The sequence below is a fragment of the Crocodylus porosus genome, unplaced genomic scaffold, assembly GCF_001723895.1.
Source record: "Crocodylus porosus isolate Cpor-Errol unplaced genomic scaffold, CroPor_comp1, whole genome shotgun sequence".
Lineage (NCBI taxonomy): Eukaryota > Metazoa > Chordata > Crocodylia > Crocodylidae > Crocodylus > Crocodylus porosus.
Genome location: NW_017728948.1, coordinates 20026039 through 20039863, shown reverse-complemented (window position 1 = coordinate 20039863; position 13825 = coordinate 20026039). Strand labels below are relative to the sequence as shown.

Below are 13825 nucleotides of genomic sequence, written 5' to 3'. Positions count from 1 at the left end.
GGAAGGAGTGTGGGAGGGGCAGATGGAGGCCCTTGTGGTGAGGGAGGGAGTGGGGCTGGGGCTGGGGCTGGTGCTGCCCAACTGGGGCAGGGCAGGGTAGGGTGTAGGATGGAGCTGCATGGCTCATCTGGGGGCAGATCACACTGCTACATGCACCCCTGGGGGAGCCATGGGGGATGTGTGGCCCCTGGACCTGCGGGCATGGCGAAGGCAGGTGGCCTCTAAGGCAGCGGTGGGCTCTTCCTGGCAGGGGTGGGGACTGGGCCAGGGCTGTGGTCCGTGCCCTGCTCCACCATCACTAGGCAGTGCCTGCCCCTGCTTCACTCCCTCCCTCACTGTGGGGACCTTGATTTGCAGGTATCAAATTTAGGCACAAATAGCCTAAATTTGTCATTTTTAAAGTGCATTAAGGGTGTGCATGTGTAGATGCGTGCCCTAATGCACCTTAAATTTAGGCTAATGTACCTTAAATTATTTCATGTAAACACACCCAGGGAGTTGGGGTCCCTTTTCCAGCTCTGTTGCCTATTTACAATTGGACATTTGCTAAGTAACTCAGGGTTAGCTCCATGAAGATACTTTGATATCTGACTGTCACTTTAGGTATCCAAGTCCAAAATATAGATTCTTAAAACCTCCATTCAGATGCTGCCTACCCATGCTTAACCAGAGAGAAACTTTAACATGACTACATAGCCTGATGATGAAGACACTTGCCAGAGGGAGATGAATGCTTATATGATTTAAGGAAATGCAATTTCAATAACATGCTTTAAGATCAGATAGCAAGTACTGGAGAAATAAACACATAAATATTCATCCAAAATGAGTCTCTCCTCTACATAAAAACATACATTTCTAGTAAGAGAATATAATTTTGTTTAATTTCTGTTAAATTAATTCCCCCAATTATGGGGTTTATCAAGGACAGAAATAGCCAACATCCTTGAAAAACAAAGTTTAAACTACTGTGTTTACTGTAATCTAAGGCAAACTCCCCGCCCCCCCCCCCACCAGTCAGTATTGGGAAAAGGCCTCGCATCTTAGATTCATGTGCAAAGCAGAGTTGGAGGCAGGTGGCAGCTGTGAGTCAGAGTCTGGGTTGGGACCAGAGTCAGACCCACAGCAGCTGTTTGCCCATCCTCTGTTTGCCCTCTGCAGCTTCTGCCTCCTGCTTTGCCTCTTTCTTTCTCTTACTGTCAGGTACAGTATGGTTTTGGCTTGGATGGGATTCCCTCCAAGGAGTGAAGCACATGGAAACTCCATCCCCTGCTTGGCCAATCAATAGTGCCAACACTGCTTTATGGCTCAGCTAGGGCTGTGCTTCCGCATGCTGTGGTCCAGGGAGGGGATAGAGTCTGAGCAGTGTCTGTCATTAAGGGTGGAGGGAGAGGGAGGAAGAGGCAGAGCCCAGGAGGGTGGGAGGAAGAGGAAGAGATTGTGGGAAGTCGGGGGAGAAGAGGCAGAGACTGTGGGGAGCAGAAGGGAAGATATTGTAGGGAGTAGGAGGGAATAAACAGAGACCACAGGGAGGAAAGGGGAGAGGCAGAGGCTGTGGGGATTGGGGGTGGAGAGATAGAGTTTACTGGGAGTGAGGGAGGGACAGAATCTGTGAGTGGTGCCAATGGTAAGGGAGCCAGAAAGCCTGCAATGGGAAGAAGAGGGTAGACAGAGGGCAAGCGGGCTGCCTAACCCCCTCCTAGTCAACTGACTCCCCCAGTGACTGCTTTCCCTGCTACAGTAGAGGGAGGGGGATGAGTTTAAAATTATAACATATTTGTAAGTTTTCCATATATAAAATCTAATGGGAGGTCATCTTAAATTCAGGTCAACTTAGATTTGAGTGAACATGTTAGCTAGCTTAAAAATTGCATTAAGCTTTTCCTCTCTGTATAAGGATGCCATCAAATTAAAATGATGTGCTTATAGGTGAACTTGAAGCAAGTTTACAAAGTTATGACAATTGGAGTACAGAAGTTAGAATTATGCAACCCAAATTCTAGCAAGTAAAAATAAATGAATTGCTAAGGTAATTAGAATTTCTTTTAAAAAATATTTATTGCTGCATCATTCTTCATGGTTACAACAGAATTTATTTGATGGCTTTCTAATGAAGCCCAATTAATCAAATAGAATGCTCTGTAGGTTATTATTATTATTATTATTTATTTTTGCAAGATCTTCTTTTAGCATATGGTTAGATGTTTTTAATATTGTAATTTTCTTAAGACTATATTTTCAGAACAGTTCACTATTTTGCCTGCATATTAGATGATAAAGTCTTTGAAAATTCGAGTATGATATTTATCCCCAAAGCCACAATTTTACATGGGAAAGTGATATTGTTTTCCTCTGTTCATTTTCATGAAGCTGTGCTACAGATTGGTACCAGCCTTTTGAACTCCTTTGAATCCTATAAGCTTGAGGGTGAGATTTACATAACCAGTAGCAAGGTTAGATGTGTAATATGCGTGCTGTGCTTTATTTAAGATATATCTTAGGTGAAGCGTGTGTGTGTGTTTCTTGGATGGCCTATTGGGAAGAAGTGAGACTTAGCAAATGCAGATTTTGTTCTAGTTCAGTGGTTTGTAAATTGTGCTGCACTGGTGGTCCACGGAGCCACTGTAAACAGTATACAGCCAGCCCACAGATTGCATGCACGTTTCTTCCTCTTGCCCTTACAGTGACACATTTGATAATGAAGTGGCATGGTGGTCCACAAGAAATGTTGGGAGATAATGGTGGTCTGTTAGTGGAAAGAAGTTTGGGAACCACTGCTGTACTTCACGTAGTGGAGATCTATAAATCTAGAGCCAAAGTGGGAGAGATTTATTTTCTGTGTCACATGTGAGTTGATTACTTGGTGAACGCAGCATTGGTGTCCCATGAAAATGTAAGGCTTCAAGGGATTGCAAGATGTTACCTAGTCTAGTGCCCTGCTCTGAGCCAAGATTCAATATCTTAGACCACCTCTGACAGCTGATTGTATAATCTGTTCTTAAAAACCTCCAGAGATGCCACAATTTTTTTAGTTAGCTCATTTAAGTGTTTCACTACCCTGGCAGGTAGATTTTTTTTTTATTAATATCTAATCTAAATCTTTGCTACAAATTAAACTGATTATTTCTTGTCCCACTGACAGTTGACATAGGAAGCAACTAATCATTATTTTCCTTATGTATAGGGAGACTGTTATCATGTCTAACCTGAGTCTGCTTTTTGCTAGACAAAACAGGCTGAGTTCCTTCAGTCTCTCTCATAGGTCACGTTTTCTAACTTTCCTATCATTCGTGTTGTTCTCCTCTGGACTCTATCCAATTTGCCTAACTCTCTTCTAAAATGTGATGCCAAAACTACAATCCAGCTGAAACCTTACCAGCACTGAGAAGAATGAAATAATTATTCCTTATATCTTACAAATAACACTACTGTTATTGTGGACCAGAATGAGATTAGCCACTTTTTCAACAACATCACATTGTTTATACACACTCAGTTTGTGATCCACTATAACTTGCAGATTGTTGGGTTTTTTTGTGACTCTTGTCAACTGAGTCAGTCTCCATTTTGTATTTGTGCATTTGATTTCTCTTTCCTAAGTGTAGTGCTTTGTATTTGTCTGTGTTCAATTTAATTTTGTTATTTTCAAAATATTTCTCCTATTTATCAAGTTCACTATGAATTTTGATCCTGTCCTCCATCGCTAATACTTTCTCCTTCCTGTGTCATCTGTAGGATTTACTATATAGTTCCAAGTCTAGGTATTAAGTCAACCCCAAGTTTTCAGGTTAAGTTTTAGGAAAAAACAGCTTTTTTCCCCAAATATAAATTGATAAGCAGAGCTCAAGAGTTTGAATGCCTATATCCCTTATAAAATCCTAAAGCAATCAAATAACCTAGAAAAAAGTCCAATGGGTTAAGTGCACTAAAAATAAAAAGTGCACTGAAAAAAATCTGATTCCTTATTTTTAGTCCATGCCCAAAATACTGCAAGCACATATCAAAATTGTTTAGCGCTCAATTATAGGTTGAGCCTGTACCTTTTACAGTTCTTGAGAGCTGTTTTTTAGCTGTGCACCTTATGGTTATTTCAGCTGGACCATATTTCCATAGTTTGCTTATGAGAATATCATGTAAAACAGCATCAAAAATGTATTGAAGTCAAACCATGTCACATTTGCCACTTTCTTCTTTAGGCCAATTATACTAATAAAGGAAATAAGATTGGGTCAACAGTCTGTGTTCTTGAGTAATCCACACTGGCTGTTTCTTACCACCTTGTTATCTTCCTGGTGCTTATGAATAGTTTAATAATTTGTTCTAGTATCATTCAAAGTATGAAATTTAGACTGATGGTAATTCCATTTGCCCTCTTTCCCCTCTTTTCTTTCTGTTTCTCCTTATTCAATCATTTGGGATATCCCCTGTCCAGATGAATTATCAAAAGTAATCATATATAATTCAGAGATTATTTGAGCTAGTTCCTCAAGTACTGTAGGGTGAATTTCATCAAGGTCTCCCGACTTGAACATATTCAGTTTATATGAATATTCCTTAACCCATTTCTCTCTTAAGCTCTGCTCTCTTAATCTGCCCTGTATTGATGAATTTATACACCCACATTGTATTATAATGAACTACAGCCTATCATCTATCTATATTCCAGAGACAGAGATAAATGGGTTGAAAATTTAATTGCAACAGGTCCAACTCATGCATCATTATGTCCCTTTCCAGAGATACCATCACTTCTTTTTGCCTAAATTATTTAAATAAATACAATTTTTGCTAAAACAGGATTAGCAGTGCCATACACTTCTTTAGCTCAGATATCTAATCAGTTCTCCTATAGTCTGTGTGCCCTGAATGGGATTTCCAGTCTCAAACGAAGTGAAACTGGGAGATATTTTTGCCTGGTCATACTAATCAGGTTGCCAACCCAAGAATATTTTTTTACTGGCAATATGCAGATTTTTTACTGACAACCAAACTTTTTTACTGATATATGTTTTTACTGATATGTTTTACATCAGGGATGTCAAACTCATCTGGTGCCATGAACTGAATGAATGGTGCTGAGCTAGTCCATGAGCTGGATGAACAGCATCTGGACAGCCCCATGGACCAGATTGGGCCCACAGACACACCCTCCCCACCAAATGCTGCATCCAGTGCACACGGTGATCACTCCAGGTGGTCTGGGTTATATGCCACACATAGTGTCCTTTCTGGCCAGTCCAGGACCTATGCTGCATACATTGTGACACTTGTCCCAGAGTGACTGGGGGGCTGCCATATGCAGCACGGGTCCCAGGCCAGCCAGGGCAGGTGCCACATGTGGTTCATATCCCAGACTGGCTGGGGGAGGTACAACATGCAGCATGGGTCCTGGGTTGGCCAGAACAGGCAGCTTATGCAGCCAGAATTAGTTGCATGCCATGTGCAATATATGGGTCTACTCTGGACCCAGGACCAGCACCAGGGGCCAAGTGATGGGGTGAAATCATCATTCAGCCCCTGGTGATGCAGGCTAAATCTGGCCTGAGTATCTGATACCCATTTTATATATGAAAATTGAACTCTTCTGCCAAGCACTGGATGGCAGTAACAAGGGATCAGTTCAAATTTAGGGGTTGTGTAATGTCTTTTAATACAGTCTTATTTGACTGCAGCAATGTTTTTACGCCATGCTGCCCCACCCCAGTGTCCCCTACTCACCCCTACACTATAGTACCGCTGACTGTAACCCAACCCATGCCCTAGCCTTACCTCTGCTGGCCACACTCCCCTCATTCTGGTACCGTTCCCCACCCTCCACCTCTCCCCCTTCTCAGACCCACAGCTCTGTCCTAGCTGTACTGTGTCCCTTCCTGTACCTTTGAAGTGAACAGTTGTTAAAAGCAGGGGACAGCCAAAGAGAAGCAGAGACAGCACATGACTGGGGGTGTGGAGGGGCTACAGAGGGTCCCATGAGTCACAAAGTCCTGACAAGAGTTTTCTGCCATCAGGAACTGGCCTGGCTGGGCCAAGCACCTCAGTTACCACACCTGATCCTGGTTCCTGTCTAATTGGACTGACTCAGTTCTCTGCAACAAGACTGGCTGCTGAAAGCACCACTCATCCCTTTTAAATGCACCTGCAGCCTCAAGCTGCAGATATGCCTTGACACAACTTCAGGCAAACCTCAAATTCACATACCTCCCTGATTCTCCTGACTTCTGACCCATCCTTGGCTTTTCCTGACCTTGATTTCTCCTGAAACTTGGCACTACCTTTGATCTCTCTGGTTTCCTTAGCATCCTTACTTGGCTTGGCTTCCTTGACTCTGATCTTGGATTTTTTGTCCTGGAACTTGGAAATGGTTTTCTGACCCTTGGATCTTGACCTTGGCTCATGTCTCAGACTATACCTCTTGGATCTCCCCTCTTGGGGAGAGATCCCCAAGTAACCAGTGCCCCTGCCCTGCTGACCCCTTCATTGCTCTTCCAGGACCTATCTGCAGGCCTGGCCACCTACATCCTGCTGTATGGTGACGTGTAGATGCAGCCACTGTGTCTGCAATTTAGCCAAACTAACAGGCACAATCAAAAGAGTAAATTAGTCTGGGTGGGCTGGCTGCTAATGCCCAAAATATGAGCTCTGTGGAGAAACTGCATAGAAACTGCTGGCTTCAGAATCAGCCTTGAATTCTTTGGCAAGTAAACCACATGAGCCTGAATAGGCTGTAATGCAAACCACAGACATATCTGACTTTTTCCCAAATAGGATTTCATCCTTACTAATTTGTTGCTGGATGTTACACTTACCATTTTGTTTTGGAAATAAATGTCCTGTCTTCAAAACCGTTCCCTGTTTTGAAACCACAGCCTATTTTTTGTAACAGAAAGATGTTCCCATTTTGTTCAAGAGGTTGCTCAAGAGGAATCTTACTTTTTGTGACTCCTTTACTAAAGCTAAGCCACGGAGCATTAGGTGCAATATCTCAGGAAGAGGAATCACAATTTCCAATACAATACCTTGATTCAAAATAATTTATAATGATGCCTTCTTTGCACTTGTCCCAAATCTCAGAGTGCCTTACACATCATTCATTATGAAGCTTCTCTACATTCCTATGGGTTTGATCACTAGTAATATTTCCATTTTAGGCCTGGGTAAGGGAAGGCACAAAAGCACAAAGGAACTTGTGTCACAGTCATATAGCAAGTCAGAGGCAGAGTTGGAAATTTAACTCCTTGCACACATTCCAGATCTAGATAACATTCACTATCCCTTATCTCAGCTGCAACATCTCAAAATATACCTACCAAAAAAGTTCATCTAAAATGCCATGTCCTCTATTATATCAAAAATTCATATTTCTACCTTGATCCCTGGATAGTTTTATGATAAAATGGTTCTCCAATAAATGAGTAATATAGTTTTTATTCATTTGTTGGGACCTGTAAAAAATTGGCATTTGTTTCCCTTTTTACATCAAAAGAGAGGGAAAATGCTGAAAAATAAGTCTGCAGTGCTTTCCTTTCAATAGAGAGCAATGTAAATAGTGGGCAAAAGTAAATAAAAATTAGAAAGTTCTAATGTATGGTCTTGGTTTCTCATACAACTTTTTAAAATCTTTCTGTTCAGAGTTTTTGGACACATCAGTTATCGTTCTGATTGGGAACTGGTGAAAGTAGACTTCAGACCATCTTTCCCAAGGCAGTGCACTGAAGATGACTATGAATCTTGGGACCTCACAAATCTTCAGGTATTGAGGAAACAGTGCTCTTAAATTAACAACATTCATATCCATTCTGCTACACAAACCATCGCCATTAAGCATAGATACCAGCTCCCAACTTTGATTATCCTTGATATTTGAAAGGAAGAGCAAAGCTTATTTTTTACAACTATCAGTAACTTCAAAATAGCTTAGTGTAAAGGGAGAATAGATTTTGTTTTCCCTTTATTGTCTTAATGGTGGTCTGTGGGTGGAGGGAAGTGTACTTGGTGATTTGCCATAATAATAGGTGGTCCTTCTGGATTCTGAGATGCACACTGTAAGCCAAAATCTATAGTACTGATTGAAGCAATTTGAATATGTAGTCATATGTTTTGCCAGCTTCCTCACTACATATGGTACTTGAATGTAAATCAGCATAAGTAAAAACCCATTCCAAAAGAAATTTAGAATCTCAGTGGAACTATCATATAATAGAGTCCAGTTGTTTTGAGCAATACCAAACAACTTGAGCAATACCAAATCTGTAGTAATGCATTAGCTGTGCTAATGTCTCCTGTGCTGGCCAAATTCAATTTTACCTGCGTTCTGGTTCTCATTCTCTTTATCTTGTATTGTCTGTAGAGTAGTGTGCTAGTCTTTTGGACTACATGAGCTATATTGCTGTTAGTCATGATCACTGTCAGTTTTTTTCTCTTTTCCTCGTCCATGTGTTCTCCAGGTTTCGTCTTGCCTGCCAATTTATATTATTCCAAACAAACTTTCCTTTAACTCTCACTCTTGGCTATTGTGCCATTGCTGTCATGCTCCTATTCCTATACTCCTAAGACAGGCATGACACGCACTTGAAAGTATTATGTAGGTTTAGGCCATAACAAGAAAAGTGTGTTGAGGCACTGAAATCATACTTCCCAGAAACTGGAAACAAGTACGCTTTTTTTTTAAAAAAATGATCCTGTGTTAGCAACCACTCAGTTATCAGTGCAGGACATGTTTAAATGACCCCTTTGCAGGCACAAATGCTTGAATTGCATGTACAATTGAAGGAACTGGATCTACATTTTTGTGCATAGTTTGGTCTTCTGCACTTTAGAAAATGTGTGTCCTAGCACTGGAACCATAAAGAGGATTAGGCTCAAGCCTTGTAATTCCAAGAGCCAAAGCGTATGTGCTTGTTTGTATAAAATAGAAAAAGGAAAAGAGAAGGACAAAGGCAGAGAATAAGAAAGAATAAATGTGTACTGTATTGGCTAGAATACTTATCTGGGAGATGGAAAGCTGGTAGTCAAATCGGTTTAAATCAGGCAGAGAAAAGATTTAAATTTTAGTCTCCCATATCCTGGATGTGTGTTCTACCCACTAGGTTAGTAATTATTTCAAAACACAAAAAATCATGACTTTTGAAAATCTTGTCTAAAGTGACATGCTGAAGGTCACCTAGGTTGCCTGTAACACACTTGAGAATTAAACCTGTATTTCCAGAGTCCCAGTCGAGTGCCTCAGCTACAAGACTAGCCTTCCTCTACACAACTCAAAATGATGATTAGATGGAGTTCATGACAGAATGGTTTGGTTATTACAGTTCAGTGCTTTAATGTTCAGGGGGACCGTTGCATCATGGGTCAACGAAGAAGCTTTCGGAAGAGGAAAATTTCATCATGGTGCATTAAAGGAAGAAGTTTCACGTCAGCTCTCACATCCAAAGTTTGCGAGTGTGTGAACTCTGACTTCTTATGGTGAGCCTTTCTATGGACTGTACAGTATCCGAAAGATGATGGAATGTGTGAGAATCGGGGATATATAAAACCCACATTTCCCCAAACAAAAACCAAGAATAAAACAATCCGATGGGATCTGAATGGCGGATTGTTTTTCCCATGTGTTACATTTGTTTCTGGGTAAAGAGAAAAAATAGTTCAGTGATTCTATTTCTGTTTTATGTGGGTTGATATTGCAAGAAATTATGTAGAATTTCACAATCTGGCAGAGAAATGCCAAGCTATGTTTGTTGCTACGGAAGCTACATGCTGTGAATTTTCTTTTGAAAAAAATGGAGTAAGAAAACCATTGACGTTTTTGAAGGAACAATCATTTTCACCTGACTGGACAAATCCTGATGTTTTATTCAGATAAACTCCCACTGAGTAAAATTTGAATAATGACCATTGGGATTGACCTTTAGTACAAATCCTCTGCAGTCACAAGTGAAGTAGAAGAGAAAGAGGATACATGTATTGATTTGAGTTGTAAAGGGAGCTCTTTAAAAGAAACCAAACTGCAAATAGAGGGGATCCTGTGTACAACCCATTCAGCCCTCATATGTACTTACACAACTCTGGTCTGAGAGCAGAACTGGACTGATCAACCCAGATGCTAACCTCCTACCAGATAACATTAAAATTACTCTCCTTTACTCCTAACCCAGAAAACAGATTTATGAAAAATCAGGACAGCTAACATATTCTGTGTGGGTTTTTGCAGTGATTATGGATTTGAGCGTTCAGCACCTGTCAAGTCAGAATCCAGCAAGTGCTTTGCTGACTTTTGGTTTAATCCAGAATCCCCTCCTGAAGACTGCGTATTAGGACAGGCATACACAAGCAGCACTGGGTAAGTCTGTTATTTTCTTAACTTGCAGAGATGGAAAGCACTCTGTCCAAGTGTCAAAGGGTAGGTTTAAGAAAATGTAAGTGGAACTCTGTAGAGTGAATTATGTTGGGGTAGCAACTGATAAAAGAGATACTGATTGAAAGCTGGGGGCGTTGAGGAGGGACATACTGCATCTGAATTCAGGGTGATTGTTTCATCTGCCTGCTCCTAACCTGCAACACATGAAGCTAAACAACAGCAATTTCCCCCTCTTTCATTCAGGGATAAAATACTGCAGGTTAGCTTCACATACTCTAGGTTAGGAGTGGACAAATGCAAGATTGCATTGGATCAGCTGATATGGTCTCCCAAGCAGTAAGTCCACACTTCCCTTTATACTAGCATAATTGTACATCTGACCATGGGCTGTCCCAATTTTCTAAGGGTACATTTAGTGTGTGAGAGTTTTGTAGAAAGGGCAGTGTTATCATCTTGATTTATTTTAAAAAGTTATATAAATCTCTCTCAAAATACTAGGTCCTTAAAGCCTCTTTTAAATGTTTCTGCTCATGGCTGCAGTTATAAGGGGTTTCAAACTTGTTCACTATTGCCAGCACCAAGAACCCATAAACCAGGAGTGAAAGCCAAAAAAATTGTGAAATTTGGTTTGCAAATCAGAATGTTTTTACACATTAAAAAATGGGGTCTTTTTATTTCCCTCCTAGTTTCTAAGGTTCCATAGATATATTTTCATGCTATGAGCCCTCCAGCATGATGGTTAGAAAGTTGGGAGGGGGTGAAAGAATTTTAAGAAAAGAAAGCTGAAATCCTTGGGAATTCACATACTTTCCAGGAGGTGGGGTTTTAAATCTGAGAGATTGGTGCAGCTGGCAAAAGCACATTCTTGCCATCTCCCACCTGTATACACCCTGACTGTTGCCCATTCAGCTTGACTGTTGCTGTTAGCTTTACTGGGAAACACCCCCTGCAGACCCAGACAGAGGCAACTAGCCCCGTACAGAGCCAGACTCAAATGAAAAAGTAAACAATCTCCAAACAGAGTCATTTTTTTTCTTTTAAATTCTCTTCTAATAATCTTAGGGGTTATTTATAACAGCAGCAGCTGCACGTATGATAGTGAGCCTTTAGACAGTCTTTGATGTTAACCCTTTAATTTTATTTAGATTCAAATCATATATATACTTAGAAGCAAGTATTACCTCACTAAGCTTTCCAGACCCCTTCTCCTACCTCCCACTTCCTCGAGGATAAAGCATTGTGCAGAGGATGGATTCTTTGCCTAATCACAAGGGCCACTGAGATTCAAAGGAAAACTTTAGAGAGCTGTAAACAACAGTGTATAGCACATACACTACAAGGTAGTCTGACATGTATGCTGAGAATAACTTGCAGCTGGCATCTATTCCCATTTATAACAACATCATCATTCGCAGTTGTGTAGACTGGGGCTAAACCTTGAAATGTCAATCAGGCCAGAGACTTGCAGTTTGTGTGTATTTTCTTTATTAGTGAAAACCCTGCATTCTCACAAGGGGCTGGCAGCTGTAACACAGAGAGTTTCAATTCCCAAGAATGAGACATATAAACCTTGTTTCAAAAGAATGGTTAAAAATAACAAACCTGAATGAAACTGATCCTTAAGTAGTTGAGGTATAATCCGGAAAGTTTCTCAGGCAACCCTTGTCAAGGCATTTTTAGTTTGTTATGCAGAATATATTTAAAAATTATTAAGAGCTTCACGAGCCTGGAAATTTCATGAGCTTAAGCATTGGAATTTGCTCCTCCATGAGACTTGGTATAATTTTTGTCTGATCTGATAGCCAACCACACTTCAAATTGGCTCCATTGTTATATTGTTAGATATTCCATGCTGCCCCCAGTGACCCCCACTAATCACTACTTACCATTCTTGCAGGTACAGGAAAGTGGTGTCTAATGTGTGTGAAGGTGGGGTTGATTTGCAACAGAATCTAGCCCAGCATATGTGTCCACTGCTTGCTCCCAAAGGGTTACAGATCAGCATCAAAGGAGAAAGCCTGGCTGTTAAGCCTGGAGAAGACATCACCTTCATTGTCAGACAAGAGCAGGTAATAAAGAACTTTAGCTTTTTTGAAAATTTCAATGCTGTTTTTGGATTTACCATTTCCAAATGCTAATTTATCTGCTATCTGCTTGAGGGCTGAAAGGAGATTAACTTGTGCTTCTGAAGGAGGTACTAATTGTTCCTTAATGAAGTACTCAGCCGACCTGGTGACTGACAACTCTGTCAAAGAAACCTAGTTTGTCTTCTCAGTGGGGTGTGTAAAATTGTAAACACATTAACTTCTTTGAAAATTGTAGTTTAAGGGATGTAAACACCCAGTCTGCTTGTGCTGCTTTGAAAATTCCTGAAATAATTGTAATATCAGAAAAGAGCAAAGTAAGATGTAAAGAGGATACTTTTGTCATATGAAGACAAAAGTACAGGAAGTACATTTTCAGCTAACATCCAATCAATAGAAGACGATGACTTGCAATAATTTTATGCCTTTCAATTAGAGTTGCCATACATCTGGGTTTTCCCAGACAGGTCCTCCTTTTTGTTCTTCCGATCTCTGTCCACGCAGGTTTTTAAATCTAATTGAATGTCCAGGATTTTCCTCAGCTCAGCTGTGCAAGGGGAGCAGGTGCCTGCCAGTACTGGGAGAAGCTGTCCAGGCACCTGGGCTGCAGCGGGAAATGCTTGGCCACCTGGGCGCAGAGATGTCCCCAGGGTCCTAGCACCTACCAAGTTCAGTTTAGTTTCTCTGCCTCAGCACAGAAGGCACTTCCATGATCCTAGCACCTGTCTTTTTCTATCTATTCCTCTTGCAACAGCATCTGATCAATATGGAGTGTGGGACCGCATCTTGTGGAGGGGGCTGGGTTGTAGGCAGCAGCCCACTCTGTGAACAAGGTTGCAGGGGTGGGGCAGCTGGGAGACAGAGGGAGCAGGGGGCTGTGGCTTGGAAGTGAGGGGCTGGGGACTGTGGGTCCAGAGTGCAGGGGTCTGCAGGTTGGGAGTAGGGGGCACCAGCATGGCCCAGGGCAGCATGGTATTGCAGGTTGGGAGACAGGAGCACTGGAAGGGTTAGAGGTCCCCAGGTTGGGAGTGAGGGGCCGCAGCATGGCTGGAGGTCTGTGGCTGGGAGTGAGGGGCAACAGAATGGGCAGGGCCAGGGCACCATCATATCACTGCTCCTCACAAATATCTACCCCTCCCTTTTTTTTGGAACTGAAAATATAGTAACCCTATTTCAATAAATTCAAACAGCCAGGGTCCCAAATTCACTAACTGGGGGATTAGCTAGAGTGGACCTGGATTTACAAAAGTGTTCCACCTTGCATAAAAGTAACACTAGCAGCATTTGGGGGTTGGGCACTCTGAGATTTATTTATATGCCTGAATTGGAGCTGTGCTCCTTTGAGCATCTTGGGCACAGACAGAAGTGATAATTTTCACCCTATCTGGCC

The 13825-nt window shown here is 41.5% G+C and overlaps 1 protein-coding gene across 6 annotated transcripts in view; it reads left to right on the top strand.

Annotated features, from left to right (window-relative positions):
* Positions 1 to 13825, top strand: part of SORCS2 (sortilin related VPS10 domain containing receptor 2) — a 940675-nt gene that overhangs the window by 880544 nt on the left and 46306 nt on the right. For all 6 annotated transcript variants that reach the window (XM_019553064.1, XM_019553063.1, XM_019553062.1 and 3 more), the window contains exons 15-18: positions 7630 to 7750; positions 9326 to 9459; positions 10205 to 10333; positions 12249 to 12420. In XM_019553064.1, coding sequence (XP_019408609.1) covers positions 7630 to 7750; positions 9326 to 9459; positions 10205 to 10333; positions 12249 to 12420 — 556 coding nt within the window. The remainder of the gene's footprint in view (positions 1 to 7629; positions 7751 to 9325; positions 9460 to 10204; positions 10334 to 12248; positions 12421 to 13825) is intronic.